Source organism: Mobula birostris, chromosome 30 (genome assembly GCF_030028105.1).
Source record: "Mobula birostris isolate sMobBir1 chromosome 30, sMobBir1.hap1, whole genome shotgun sequence".
Classification (NCBI taxonomy): domain Eukaryota; kingdom Metazoa; phylum Chordata; class Chondrichthyes; order Myliobatiformes; family Myliobatidae; genus Mobula; species Mobula birostris.
In genome coordinates, this window is record NC_092399.1 from 14,268,260 (window position 1) to 14,283,164 (window position 14,905).

At 38.2% G+C, this 14,905-nt stretch overlaps 1 protein-coding gene across 5 annotated transcripts in view; it reads left to right on the top strand.

Moving 5' to 3' along the window:
- Window positions 1-5,046, top strand: part of LOC140190656 (protein argonaute-1) — an 87,794-nt gene extending 82,748 nt beyond the window's left edge. For all 5 annotated transcript variants that reach the window (XM_072247424.1, XM_072247425.1, XM_072247427.1 and 2 more), the window contains one exon: window positions 1,112-5,046. In XM_072247424.1, the coding sequence (XP_072103525.1) occupies window positions 1,112-1,220 (109 nt within the window). In that variant the 3' untranslated portion in view covers window positions 1,221-5,046. The remainder of the gene's footprint in view (window positions 1-1,111) is intronic.
- Window positions 5,047-14,905: the final 9,859 nt, after the last annotated feature.

A 14,905-nucleotide genomic window follows, 5' to 3' on the forward strand; every position in this document is an offset into this window, starting at 1 on the left:
ATGCCTCTGTAATTCCCTTTATTCCACTGTAATACTGATACATCTGACTTTGTCTTCTCTCTCAAACTGCAGGGTGAATTCTATTACATTATGATCACTGCCTGCTAAAGGTTCCTTTCCCTTAAGCTCCCTAATCAAATCTGGTTCATTACACAACACACAATCCAGAATTGCCTTTCCCTTAGTGGGCTCCACCACAAGCTGCTCTAACAATCCATCTCATAGCCATTCTACGAATTTCCTCTCTTTTCAAATCTACCTGTATATTGAAATACGCCATGTATATCGTAACATTTCCCTTTTTACATGCCTCTCCTTTCTGCTGTTGTAATTTATATCCCACATCCTGGCTGGTACATAACTCCCATCAGGGTCTTTTTACCAATGAGTACTCTACATCTTCTGATCATATGTCACCTCTTAAACATGATAGGAAAAAGCTTGGCCAAGGAGGGAATGAATTTAGAGTTGGGGTTCTGGCTGAGAAATGCAATTGCTTTGGGTATTTTGGTGAGATCAGGGTTGGTGTTGAAGAAATCCTAGAGCTTTTTGCAGTTAAGGTGAAGTTGGAAGGACAGTGGAGAGAGATGCAAGGAGGCAGTCGGTGGAAGGAAAAAAAACTTGGATTTACCTTTTACTACCTATCCACTCCCATCAGAATAGACATTCATTTTTACTGCTTTTTAGCGGTGTACCAGGTCCGTCTTAAGTTTATACCCTTTGGATTGGGGAGAACCAACTTGAAAAATTACAGATATGTCTTGGTCAGGATGATGGTGTTGGAGGTGGTGAAAGTGTCATCTAGCATCTAATACCAGCTGCAATGTTGTAGGGAGTAGTATTCAAGGTTAGTTTGGAAGTTTAAACATTAGTAATAATTTCCTAGAGATACTTGATAAATTAGTGGTATTGAAGATGCCTACTAGCTCATTTGGTCTTTCTCTCTTTCAAAAACCAATTCACCTGTATCAGTGTTTGTTCCTTAAAATGATTCGAGTATTCTGACCTTTCTCTCATCTTAGTCTGTTAAAGCTGCTAGTATCCCCTAAGCAAGTTGTTAGAGTGGACAAATAAAAGAGTGTTTGGTTCACTTTTCCTACTTTCTTTACAGTGGAGAAGGCAGTCACATCTCTGGACAGAGTAATGGGCGAGATCCCCAGGCACTGGCTAAAGCTGTACAAGTTCACCAGGACACCTTACGCACAATGTACTTTGCTTAACTCTGTGATTGTTTAGTCACTTCAACTTGCCAGCCTTCTGGACTATAAACAGCCATGCAAGAACACAAAACCACCTTCTACAGAAAATGTCTTAGTGTTGGAAGGGGTCAACATGTATTTTACAAAGGAGCAATTTTCAAAGAACTAATAACTGGTGGAGAAAGATTGACCAAGCAGATTATAGGAAAGATGTCAAACTCTTCTACATGACAAAAACACATTTCACATTTGTTTTATTTTTTACATGTATTTATGCAATATATTGATAACTTAATGTCAAGTGCAAATGTTCACCACTGCCAAACTCCTGCTAGTTTTTAGAGACACATGGATTCAAGAAATTGCTTGGTATGCAGCTACTTCATCGGAATTATTCAAGAATTTTTAAAAATCTTATAGGTCCAAAAGCTGAAGTTTGCAACTTAGTGCCTGGATTAGTAATTATTTGAATCTGTAAGTCTGATCGACTTGGCAGAATTTTTTTCTTACATGTTCCGAAGTTGGCACCAAACATATCAGTCACTTTCAGCCTGTTTATGTTCCTTGTGATGTCTCATTTCTTTTATTGTGCTTTCAAATTTCATTCTAACAAGTGCAGTAAGTTGTGTATTTACACAATCTAATGGAATCTTAATGTTATACAATCACTTTCTAAAGTCTGGACTTTGGAAAGTTATTATGAATATATGGAAACAGTACTAAGTCCTGAGGCAGAGCAAATGGAAACTTGTAAATTATTTTTTTAAAATATCACATTAAGAATCTTAATAAGTTGTGATGGCTACACTTCACTCTTACTGATATTGTGAGCCACACCTGCACAGCCCCCTTTAAACACAAGAGGGTGTGAATACAGCAGCAATGAAACGTAGATTTATAGATTCAGTTTTAGCAGACAGCTGAATGAATAAAGCTGAGCCTTGGGGTCCTTTTAAGAATTGCTGTTCTCTGAATGTCTTTAGTTATTCAGCAGAAGAAATGCACACTAACTGAATTCGCACAGTAGTTCTCTTCAGAAGCTGCTAATTACTTGGAAGTATATGAGGATGAACAAGAAGCACAGTTTAAGTCTGATCTTTTTTTATGAAGTGAACCTGTACAAAGGTGAAGTTTGTTTTAAATATTTTAATCCTTATTTGGATTTGTAATCTTCTTGCTCCCACTTACAGACCACTTATTTTATGAAGAGAGAAGGATGGTATTATGTTGACGATGGGAAAGATTTGACTGCTTGTAATCTGAAGATTTTCTTTAAGATTTGATTTTGCAACCCACTCTCAACATAAAATATGTTCCGGGGCATCACCTTATTAAGGTGTATGGAAGATATTTCCTGCATTGTTGGTGTGAATGCTTATAGTCTTAAAAGAGTGTCCCTCCTCTGCAGGTATCACACTTCATTTATTGGACCAACCATCCTGTGAAACCACTAAATAGAACTTTTGAGCAGCTTTGCCTATTAATCATACTGCCAACTCTAAATTGAGACAAGTACAAACTTAAAGAAGTAATTCTAGCTAGAAAATCATCCTGGGACCCATGTAATATCCCAGTGCTATATTTACAGAATTTAATGTAAATGGAAGTTCTTCCACAGTACTCACTCCAAGATTCAATATTCATATTGTGGTTCAGTTTTATATTCACCATTTGCACAAGAAAAGACAATAAGGCACAATCCAGCCTAAAAACCTATATGTAACACTAACATTAAAAGATCACTACAAATTGACAGATAAAATGCTTCTGTCATGCAGGTATGATTATCAAGAGAAAACCATGTAAGCATTTCACAAAATACTTTATCCTCACCCTCTCCAATTTTCATCCATTGGAATGTGGTGTGTTGATGTTCCCTGCTGGTGGATGTCTCGTACAAAGTATCTTTTATGTCCAATGAAGGAAATGAATAATTAAGAAACCATTCAAAGATCAAGGTCATGATTGCCCACTCCCTTTTCCCGCTCAGTATGACCGAAGTTGCTTTGCAGTAGCAAATGTTGCTTTCTAGCAACAGAAATCCCGATTAATGTGCCCTTTACTGGATAAAGTCATTTTTAACTTGGCCATCTTCAGCAGCTGTCTGTCTGAAATTCAGTACTTGATGCAGTCTTAAATCACATAGAGGATGCCAAATCTCATGGCTCAGTTTACATGCTGCCTTTGGCAGCTGCTGAATTGTAGCATCATTTTTCTGAAGAACCACTGATTTTTATGTTATGGCAAAGTATCTCAAGTAACTTAAGGAGCATTTTCAATTTAAATATGTCATCAAGCCACTTAGAAAGCTGTTTTGGGAGATGACCATAAGCTTGATCAAAAAGTTGATTTGAGGTGTGATTTAGAGCAAGAATCTTAAAGTGCAGCATAGCGCCCAAGCATTTGAAGGCATTTATCAAATGCATAGCAATTTTATTTGGGGAAGATCAAAAGCCTTGAATTGAAGGACAGCAGATATCTTGTATGGTTCCAGGGCTGGAGGAGATTATAGAGATCCCAGCACAAAATATGGAAGATTTAAGAGCCTTTTTGAGAAAAAACACTGCCCCAAATCCAACTGAAATAGATACAAGATTAAATTGACATCTATAGGAGAATGATCATTACCTCAAGTTACTTTGTTTCTGTCTCTTATAACTGGCCATAGCAGAGCTTTATATTTGTGACACCTCCATTAACTATTAGGCATGCAACGCACAAAAAGTGGGCAGATCCTTATAAGTTGGCTTATCTTGGTGTGAAGTAACGGAAGAGAAGATGCACTTGATTGGAATATAACTGGAATTTTAACCTTCCAAGAAAAGTTACAGAAAAGGGGTCATCAAACTCCTAGTAATGGAAAAGCCTGTCGCTCATTTATGGTCAGTGTACGATGCACTGCCTGTTGGAGTTCACCTGACTTTAGCTGAATACTGAGGAAGTGGAAAATTAAATCAGGCTGAGCAACTGTTGTCTATCCCAGATATACTGTGTTTTGGGATATACAGAAACTTGGAAGCTAGACACCTTTGCCCTTAAGAAATAATGAGTAATAAGAAAAGCACAAATTAACTTCATATATACACAACTTTCATTCTCCCTGCTGCCTTAAATAATGAAATTCGAACAAGGACTTAGTTTACAGAGGTTGATTAACTGCATATTCTTGGCTAATGCAAACACGGAGGGTCTTTGTGGAAATGACACAGGGCTTTCCCAGTAACTGAAATATATTCAGTAAATTGCTGTGTCTCAAATTCAATCATTGATATTTGTTGAGTTAGTCGATTCTAATTTGTCACATCATTATCTTCATATTAGGCACCTGCGTCTGGTCACTCTCCACCAATCCTTGCTAAAGTAACGGGTATGGATTATCAGGATTGGTCATGGTGCCTAATTGCTGTAAAGATCAACATGAAATCATGGAACTAGAATGAAGGTGGCGCCTTTAAGTTCAAATCAGAAAAAGAGAGGAGGGTAAATCTGGTTTGAGCAAAGTTGAAAGGAGCTTAAAACATCCACATTTCAGCATCATCGGTTAAGAAGGTATGAGATGATCAGTATATTATCCCCCAATTATCTATAAGCTCGTAACTCATCAATCCAATCACCTGGCTTTACCTCCTGAAGTAGAGACTAATCCCGAGCCATGTCTGGATATTCCTGTTGAAATAAAATGTTCTCAGCTAAGGTGTTGCCTTGGTGCTGGGAGTTATGCTCGAGGCAAAAGTAGTTTATTTTCTTACACTGAACCAATATACTGAAGTTAACAATATTTATAATTTTCTATGTTTCTTTTCCTTGCTGCACAAGTGTTTTTAAGAAATAAAATGATTTGAAGCAACATTTGAAGTAATTTTATTTAGAGCATTCCGGAGTAAGTGCCTCTGACTTAAAGTTTTTCATAAGGTATGTACACTGGTTAAAAGGCGGAGCATCAATTCAACCAATTGGAAACATGTAACATGAAAGCCAACTGGAAAGTCTGTTATATAATCACTTGCAATTTACTTTTGAAAATCTTTTGTTTCAGAAACTCTGCTGAAGAGGTATTTTTCTCAGTAATTTAGCTACCTCCAACCTTTGGTCTAAAATATATTGCAATGAAACTGCTAAGGGTGATTCGGGGTATGAAATAATTTAAGAAGGCATTGGTCAGAAATGTTTTTAATACTCGGCGGACACTTAAATAGGCAAAGTATTGAAGGATATGTACCTTATGCAGGTAAAGAGGATTAATTTAGATGGGTAAAATAGTTGTTATGGAAGCCGTGGGCCTAAGGATCCTTTTCTGTGCTCTTGGACTGTAGGAAATGCCTAATAAATTCTTGCAATACGTTCAAACTATAGAATAAGTGAATGTCTTTTCAGAGCTTTACTGTAAATTGTCCCTGAAAAGGTTATACAACGTAACAGTTCAAAATGCGTTTTAATTGCTTAGTTTTCTAATAACAATGTTCACCCATCCATTCTGATGAATTTCGAACATTACTGTCATCAAAAATACTAGACCAATTTTTTTTTAAAGTTAAGTATCTGGTAGTTGGTAATGTGATCATAAAATCTTGAGGGTAACCTCAAACATGTGTGTTGAAATTCATAAAACAGCCCACAGTGTAATATGTGTGAAATACCACCCTATCAGCTACATTTTTATGGACAATATCTTTGTTCATTATATCCTTGAACCCTGAAAAGATTATATTTCATCTGCACGCAATTAAATATGTATGAAATCCACAGTCTGTGTGGCTGTAGTGTACTGGTTCAAATAACAGAAGAATGGAACTGGAAAACTATCTTTCTAATTTTTTTTCTAATTCTTTATTGACCATATTTGTATTTTGCTATTACTGCAAAAAAATGTTTGTTCCTGACTTTTAAAAGATGTTGCAATGAGGCTGCCAAGCAAAGTCTCTCGCCACATACCTTGATTTGTACAGGACTCTCTCTTGGATAATTAAGAGAAGTGTAACTGGGTGTATAATTAGATATCACTCGCACACATAAGTTAAGTAGTCAACAGTCTAAAATTATTACCCACATAATAACAGCACTTGGTAGACTGTTTACCCCAATGACAGGTTGCATTTTATACATTGTCTTTATAAATCAGCATCATAATTAACATCACAGTTGCAGACTGACAAGGAGAATCACAAGGATGATTTGAACTCTAATGTGCACCTTCAAAATTAGTGTAGAATAGCAAAGAGATGGAGTGACAAACGGGCATAGGAAAACGTCTATTTTCACTATCTTCTCATTTTCTTGTACTACTGCAAATTCTCTCACACACACTAATCTCCTTGATTGTTTTTACCAGTAGCTACATGAGTTGCCAAAAAAAAATTACTGGGGAACCAGGCAACGCTGAAGTACTTGTACAATAAACCAATCGCAGAATGTGAAAACTTAACATCTTTATTATTCAATGAACACAGGTGCACAGGACTGAAAGCATCACAGTTTAATCGGCCCAGAGGATAAAAACAGCACTGAAGTAATGTACTTAGGTAATGTAACAAGGAAAGATAAATCTTAAACAAGGGAAAATTTGTAGGTGCTGATGAATCTCAAGGTTGTATATAGTGCCTATAAAAAATATCCCACCCCCAACCCCCACTGAATCACAGTGGATTTAATTCAGCTTTTTTGGCACTGATCAACAAAATAGACTCTCTTGTGTCAAAGTGAAAACAGATCTCTACAAAGTGATCAAAATTAATTAGAAATTCAAAATACAGAATAATTGCGTAAGTACTCACTTCCCTTTAATATGACACACCATATCATCACCGGTGCAGCTAGTTGGTTTTAGGAGTCACATAATTAGTTAAATGGAGATCTGTTTTTGGAGACCTGTGCAGTCAAGGTGTTTCAATTGATTGTAGTTAAAATACACCTATTTCTGGAAGGTCCAACTGCTGGTGAGTCAGTATCCTGGCAAAAACTACACCATGAAGACATTAGAACACTCCAAACAACTCTGCAAAAAGGTTATTGAAAAGCACAAGTCAGAAGATGGATACAAGAAAATTTCCCAGTCATTGGTTATCCCTTGGAGTATCATTAAGTCAATCATCAAGTATGGTACAGCTGTAAATCTGCCTAGATCAGGGAGGTCTATGACAACTCTGGAGGAGTACCAAGCTTCAGTGACTGAGGTGGGAGAAGACTGCACATACAACGCTTCAGCAGTCACAGCTTTATGGGAGAGTGGCAAAGAGAAAACTGCTGTGGGGGGTGGGGGGGGAGCTCACATGAAATATCGGTTAGAGTTTGCCAGAAGGTATGTGGGAGACTCTGAAGTCAGCTGGAAGAAGGCTCTAAAGTCTGATGAAAGCAAATTGAGCTTTTTGACATCAGACTAAATGCTATGTTTGGCATAAACCATACACCACACATCATCAAAAGCACACCATACCTACCATGAAGTATGCTGGTGGCTGTGGCATGCTGTGGGAATGCTTCACTGCAGCAGGCACTGGAAGGCTTGTGAAGGTAGAGGGTAAAATGAATGCGACAAAATACAGGGAAATCCTGGGTGAAAACCTGATGCAATCTGCAAGAGAACTGCAACTTCAGAGAAGATTTGTTTTCTAGCAAGATAATGACTCCAAACATGAAGTCAAAGCTACACAGGAATGGCCTAAAAACAACAAAGTTAATGTCCTGGAGTGGCCAAGTCAGAGCCCAAACTAGAATCCATTGAGAATTTATGGCTAGACTTGAAAAAGACTGCTCACTCAAGATTGTAGTGCAATCTGACAGAGCTTGAGCAGTTTTGTAAAGAAGAGCTGGGAAAAATTGCGGTGTCCAAATGTGCAAAGCTGATAGCGACCTATCCACACAGACTCAAGGCTGTAATTGCTGCCAAAGGTGCATCTAAATACTGACTTGAAGGGGGTGAATACTTATGCAATTATTTTATGTTTTATATTTGTAATTGGTTTAGATCACTTTGTAGAGTTTTCACTGTGACACAAGAGTTTTTTTTTTGTTGATCAGTGTCAAAAAAGCCAAATTACATCCACTGTGATTCAATGTTGTAAAACAATGAAACATGAAAACTTCTGGGGGGGAGGGTTGAATACTTTTTTTATAGGCACTGTATATGCATACTTTGATAATAAATGTACTTAGAACTTCGAAAGTTTTTGGTGTCCTATTTATTAAACGTAGAGCTATACCAGAACTGATGCAATGTATTTGTTGAAAGATTGAACAAACTGGCTGTTTCTTCTAGAAGGGAATTTTTGAAACTACTTGATACAAGTCTTCAAGATGACCAAAGGATATAAGGCAGGCAGAGATGACTCTTTCATGTGATGTGAGAGACCAGATTTAGGAACCAAAAGTAAAATAGCCACTAATCCAAAAGGTTTCAGTTTTGTTGCAAGACGAAGCCACCAAGAATACAGAACGCAATGTAGATTTGTGTTCGTACACTCCAACATTGTGAAGTCACTTCGCAACACAAACTTAAAGTACTCATGAGGAGAGCCAACAGCCACCAGCTCAAGACTAAAAACGGGCAATGCATAATTGTCTTTCAGGTAATGATGATTACAATTTGAGATATAAGGTAGATGATCTTGGTCTTTGTCCATGATTGTTCTTGGTAAATATTTATACAGAAGTGGGTTGCCATTACCTTTTTCTGGGCAGTGTCTTCACAAGACGGGTGACCATATCAATACTCTTCACATAACCGGGACTTGTGGGATGCACCAGCTGCTCATACAACCATCCACCACCTGCTCCCATGGCTTCATGTGACCCTGATTTGATTTTTTGGGGGGGGGGTTGTTGTTAAGTAGGTGCTATACCTTACCCAAGAGTGACCTGTGAGCGAGTGGAGGGAAGGAGCACCTTTCACCTTTCACCACCCTTACACTTTTGTACATTTTAAAAGATACCCAATTTCTGCAAACTTTATAGCACAATCTTTTATTCTGTAATTAATGACACTCTCCTCACAATGAGCTGCTTTGAAAGCAGTTCTGTAAATAGCTGGAAATATATACCGCTAGTATAATACGGAGGTAAGAAAGTTCATTCACTAAATCAAGAAAAAAATATATCAAGGAGACAAGTTTGTTTTTACTGCTGCAGTTTGCTGTATTTAAGCAAGCAGACAGTGTTGTATCACATCCTTCTGATGTGCTTTGTAGAAACTGGATATGCTTTGGCTGCAGAAGGGGAACCATTTGGCAAATCATTCATCCTCTAATCTGTTGTAGTCAGAATGTGTGTGTGTTTGGGGGGGGGGCAGCACTGGTACAGGTCTATTTCTGTTAATGTAGCAGACTTTGTAGTACTGGTATAAAGTGTCAAGGGGCTGTAGTTAAGCTTTTTGTTGGAGATGGAAAATTTAAGTGTTACAAAAGTTAATTAGCAATTAATGTTTGTAAAAATAATAATAAGGTAATGACTACAATTACATTAGACCAAGTGTTGATATTGTCCGTATGGTACTCCACTGCTCCATCTGAGCAATTGTAAAGGAATCTGTACACCAAATCCATCAAACTTTAGACAAGGAGGGAAGGATGCTGATGAATCCGGGATTCTATCCTTTCCATTTCAGTTGTATTGAGGCAATTATGATCGATTTAGAATAACAGTTATTATATTCCCTGTTGTGATAAGTGATCAGAAGCCACTATTGTATCAATATTTTCTGCATCTTTGAATAGATGTAGTGGCAAAACAAAACCAAGCCAAACCAATTGCCGCGGCCTGCAACCCCACGGATTTGCTATGTGCCCCCAGCCCCAATAATGATGTTCCAAAAGTCGAGGATCATTTATTAGCAATTGGCAAACATATGGTCTTGAAATGATGAAATTTAAGCATACCTAAGTGTAACTAAGCGTTATTGAGCAGTCAGCTAAAGATACGATCCGCCAGTCCCAAGTTACAAGCTGCCATGAACGAAACAAGGATACATGATTTATTCCCTTTGCTTTTACTCCCCACTCATGTGACCAGTTACCATAATAAACATAATAAATCCTGCAATACAGAATACAAAGCAAATGGAAAACATATGCATAGCTCCTACAGATGATGTAGTCAGAAGGGCCTAGGAGTTCTTGAACACAAATTACTTAAAGTTAACATGGAAGAACAGCAAGCAATTAGAGAGGCAAGCAGTCGGCCAGCCTCTAATTGCAAGAGGATTTGATGATATCTTGCTCCAGTTACATGAAGCTATAGCAGGGTCACGTTTGTAGTGTGTGAGATTTGTCTCGCTAAGGGGTGATATACACATGTTAGATGGAGGACAGGAAGTTTTCCAGACTGGTTCTTGGAGTAGCAGGTTTATAATTTTTAAGATTCATATGGAACTTACAGGTTAGACCTGGAGATATTTCAAGATAAGAAATCAGCCATTCGTGCCTCAGAGGAAAATGAAACTTAAATTCTCAAGAGGCTCAGTCTTCAAATACATTTAACACAGAGACCAACAGATAGAAAAGGTGTCGAGGGATGTGTGGTTACTGCAGGAAAGTGACACTGAAGTAAAAAGGCCACCAGACTGGAGGGGATAGAAAAGGCAGGATGGGGTTCTCTTGCTTTATCTATTATTTGATGTTTATCCAGACAGCCACAGATTCGAAGTGTGTTAACCTTCAGATTGATGCTGGTAAATACATTGAGAATATCTGTATATCCATCCTTAAAGCACTTCTACAAGAAGGAGCTGGGAGGATTGCACTGTGATAACATCTTCAATTGAAAGTGTTCATTTAACGTTAGTGGTTTTGTGCTGGCTTCGTTCATGCTCTGTGTAGTTACACCTGGCAATGGAAAAATATATTGTAGAATGAAAAGGCAACTATGATCGCTGCTGATATGCGGGATGTTGTGCATGAGTGAATATTGGGTGAGGCTTGGATTGGAATCAGTTCTGTTGTTTCCCAACAGCTGAACAGGCACAGGTTCAATAAGGGTCAAGTCATTTAAATAACTGTTTCTGCAGAAATTTCATAAATATTATTACTAAAAGAGAACGGTAATTCTCAAAGAGCATGAATACATTTAGTTATCAATGTTTACTCTGAGATATTTAAAACATTTTAAAATAACTAGCCAATGAAGTCGTAAATACATGGGAAAATAATATTTTTTATACCCAGTAGAATATTAGGATTAACTCAAGAAATAATTACTTTTATGTGTCAGATCATAATGGACAATTAGTGTTTAATGAAACTAAGTTGAATTTCTGTTAAAAATAATACATAATTCATATATTTGACTTTTTAACGAAAGCTCTTTCAATGATTGAGGTTTTGTGAACCAGACAGTACCTTTTCATGGAACAGGGACAACAGTTTAGGATTATCACATGTACAAGCGTACAGTGAGAGGTGTCATTTGCGTTAACAACCAACACACCTAAGGATGTGCTGGGGGCAGCCCACAAGTGTCACCATACATTCCAGCACTAGCGAAGCATGCCCTTAAAGCTCAGCAGGGTGAAGATTCCAAAATCAATTCGGCTCAGCTCTCAAGAGAATAAAAAAATACAATGCTGGAAATACTTTACAGTTCAGGTGGCATCTATGGAGAGAGAGTCAACGCTCCAGCTCAAATTATTTTGGTCAAAACTAGAGGCAGAGAGAAGATAATAGTTTTTTTTTAAGTTTCAGGAAGTGCTGAATGCTTCACAGGACTTTGCTTTCATCCCAGATTTTCAGTATTTTGTTTTTCAGTGACAAGAAAGAATGGTCCCATTCATCAACACAACTGGAAAGGCTTTTTTTGAACTATAAGAATTAGTAACCTGTCCATTCTTTTCTCTGATCTAAATGATATTGAGATTTTATATCATTCTAGCTCAGATCCAATGCAGCCTCTGCCTCGGTCAAGGACTACTTGAGACTTCAGTGAAGGTTGGTAACACGTGAAAAATTGCCATAATTTCTACATCTAATCATGCACATGAATGGATATTGAGTGACAACAGAACCCATCCTCTTTATGACGGGGTTAGATTCCTGTGAACTGTTCATAACCCAAACAATTTACAAGTTGGAAATATGGCTATGAACTGAGTTACCACACAGCAGAATTTGTATGTGGTCCCAAAGCAGCCAGCAAATCCATACTGTTGATTTGCCAAAAGTTAGTTTGTACGTACAGGTTGTGTATAAGTCAGGCATTCATAAACTGGGGGTGTCAGAGGGGATTTATGCTGGATTTAATTGTTTTGTATCCCAAGAATTGAATGATTTGGCTGGGGATATGAACATAGTTTTCCAAGTTTATTGACCATTATGAAACCAGCTAATACTGAATACACAGGAGGAAGGAAGTCAAGATGGTTCAAGGTGGTGTTGCTGAGCTGAGTTGAGTGGGTCAGCATGTTTCAAATGGAACATTTAAGTGAAATACATTGAGGTCATCCAGTTTGCTGCGCATGGAGTATAGGGCAAATGGTGAAAGACTGTATAGAGTTGACACTTGAAAGGATTTGAATGTGCCTGTACCACTAGTCATTAAAGCTCAATGTGTGATTGAGAGGCAAATGATAATGATGGCTTTCATTATGGGAGGATTTGATTGCAGGACTAATGAAACCATAGAACATTACAGCACAGAAACAGGCCTTTTGGGCCTTCTTTGCTGTGCCGAACCATTTTTCTGCCTAGTCCCACTGACCTGCACCTGGACCATATCCCTCCATACACCTCTCATCCACGTACCTGTCCAAGTTTTTCTTAAATGTTAAAAGTGAGCCTGCATTTACCACTTCATCTGGCAGCTCACTCCCACCACTCTCTGTGTGAAGAAGCCCCCTCCCCATGTTCCCTTTAAACTTTTCCCCCTTTACCCTTAACCCATGTCCTCTGGTTTTTTTCTCCCCTAGCCTCAGTGGAAAAAGCCTGCTTGCATTCACTCTATCTGTATTCCCAGATCCTTGTTCAACTGCACTCCTCAGTGCCCTACCATTTACCTTGTATGTTCTACTTTGGTTTGTCCTTCCAAAGAGCAAAACTTCACACTTGTCTGTATTAAACTCCATCTGCCATTTTTCAGCCCATTTTTCCAGCTGGTCCAAATCCCTCTGCAAGCTTTGAAAATCTTCCTCACTGACAACTACTCCTCCAATCTTTGTATCATCAGCAAATTTGCTGATCCAATTTACCATATTATCATCTAGATCATTGATATGGATGACAAATAACAATGGACCCAGCACTGATCCCTGTGGCACACCACTAGTCACAGGCCTCCATTCAGGGTAGCAATCCTCCACTACCACTCTCTGGCTTCTTCCATTAAGCCAATGTCTAATCCAATTTACCACCTCTCCATGTATACCTAGCGACTGAATCTTCCTAACTAACCTCCCACGCGGGACCTTGTCAGAGGCTTTACTGAAGTCCATAAGACAACATCCACTGCCTACCCTACATTCACTTTCCCGGTAACCTCCTCGAAAAACTCTAATAGATTTGTTAAACATGACCTACCACGCACAAAGCCATGTTGACTCTCCCTAATAAGTCCCTATCTATCCAAATACTTGTAGATCCTATCTTTTAGTTTTCCTCCCAATAATTTACCTACTACCGACATCAAACTTACCAGCCTATAATTTCCCGGATTACTTTTAGAGCCTTTTTTAAACAAGGGAACAACATGAGCTATCCTCCAATCCTCCGGCACCTCACCCATGGATACCGACATTTTAAATATATCTGCTAGGGCCTCTGTAATTTCAACACTAGTCTTCTTCAAGGTCCAAGGAAATACCCTGTCAGGTCCTGGGGATTTATCTACTCTGATTTGCTTCAAGATAGCAAGCAGCTCCTCCTCTTCAATTTGTATAGGTTCCATGACCTCACTACTTGTTTGCCTTATTTTTATTGACTACATGCCAGTTTCCTTAGTAAATACAGACGCAAAAAACCCAGTTAAGATCTCCCCATTTCTTTTGGTTCCATACATAGCTGACCACTCTGATCTTCAAGAGGACCAATTTTATCCCTTACTGTCCTTTTGCTCTTAATATACCTGTAGAAGCTCTTTGGGTTATCCTTCACCTTGACTGCCAAAGCAACCTTATGTCTTTTAGCCTTCCTGATTTCTTTCTTAAGTTTTTTTTTGCACTTTTTATATTCCTCAAGCACCTTATGTTCCTATACGTACAGCCAGATTCGGGAACAGCTTCTTTCCAACTGTGATAAGACTGCTGAACGGATCCCGACCTGGATCTGGGCCATACCCTCTCAGTTTTTTTGCGCTACCTTACTTTTTTTTGACCTACTCCTGCACCTATTTTCTATGTTTCTGTTTTTCCATTTTTCTATTTTCTACATGTTATACATCTCTCTCTTCTTCTTTATCAGAGTTACAGTATCCCTTGAGAACTAAGGTTTCTTATTCTTACTCACTTTGCCTTTAATATACAAACTCAGCACTCTCAAAATTTCTCGTTCAAAGGCTTCCCACTTACCAATCACATCCTTGCCAGAGAACAACCTGTCCCAGTCCACACTTTTTAGACCCTTTCTCATTTCTTCAAATTTGGCCTTTTTCCAGTTTAGAACCCCAACCGGAGGACCAGATCTATCTTTATCCATAATCGAGTTGAAACTAATGGTATTATGACTAATGAAGATTTTTTTTCTTTTTTTTTTTGCAGCTATGAGATACAACTTACACATTGTGAATGTTTTGGT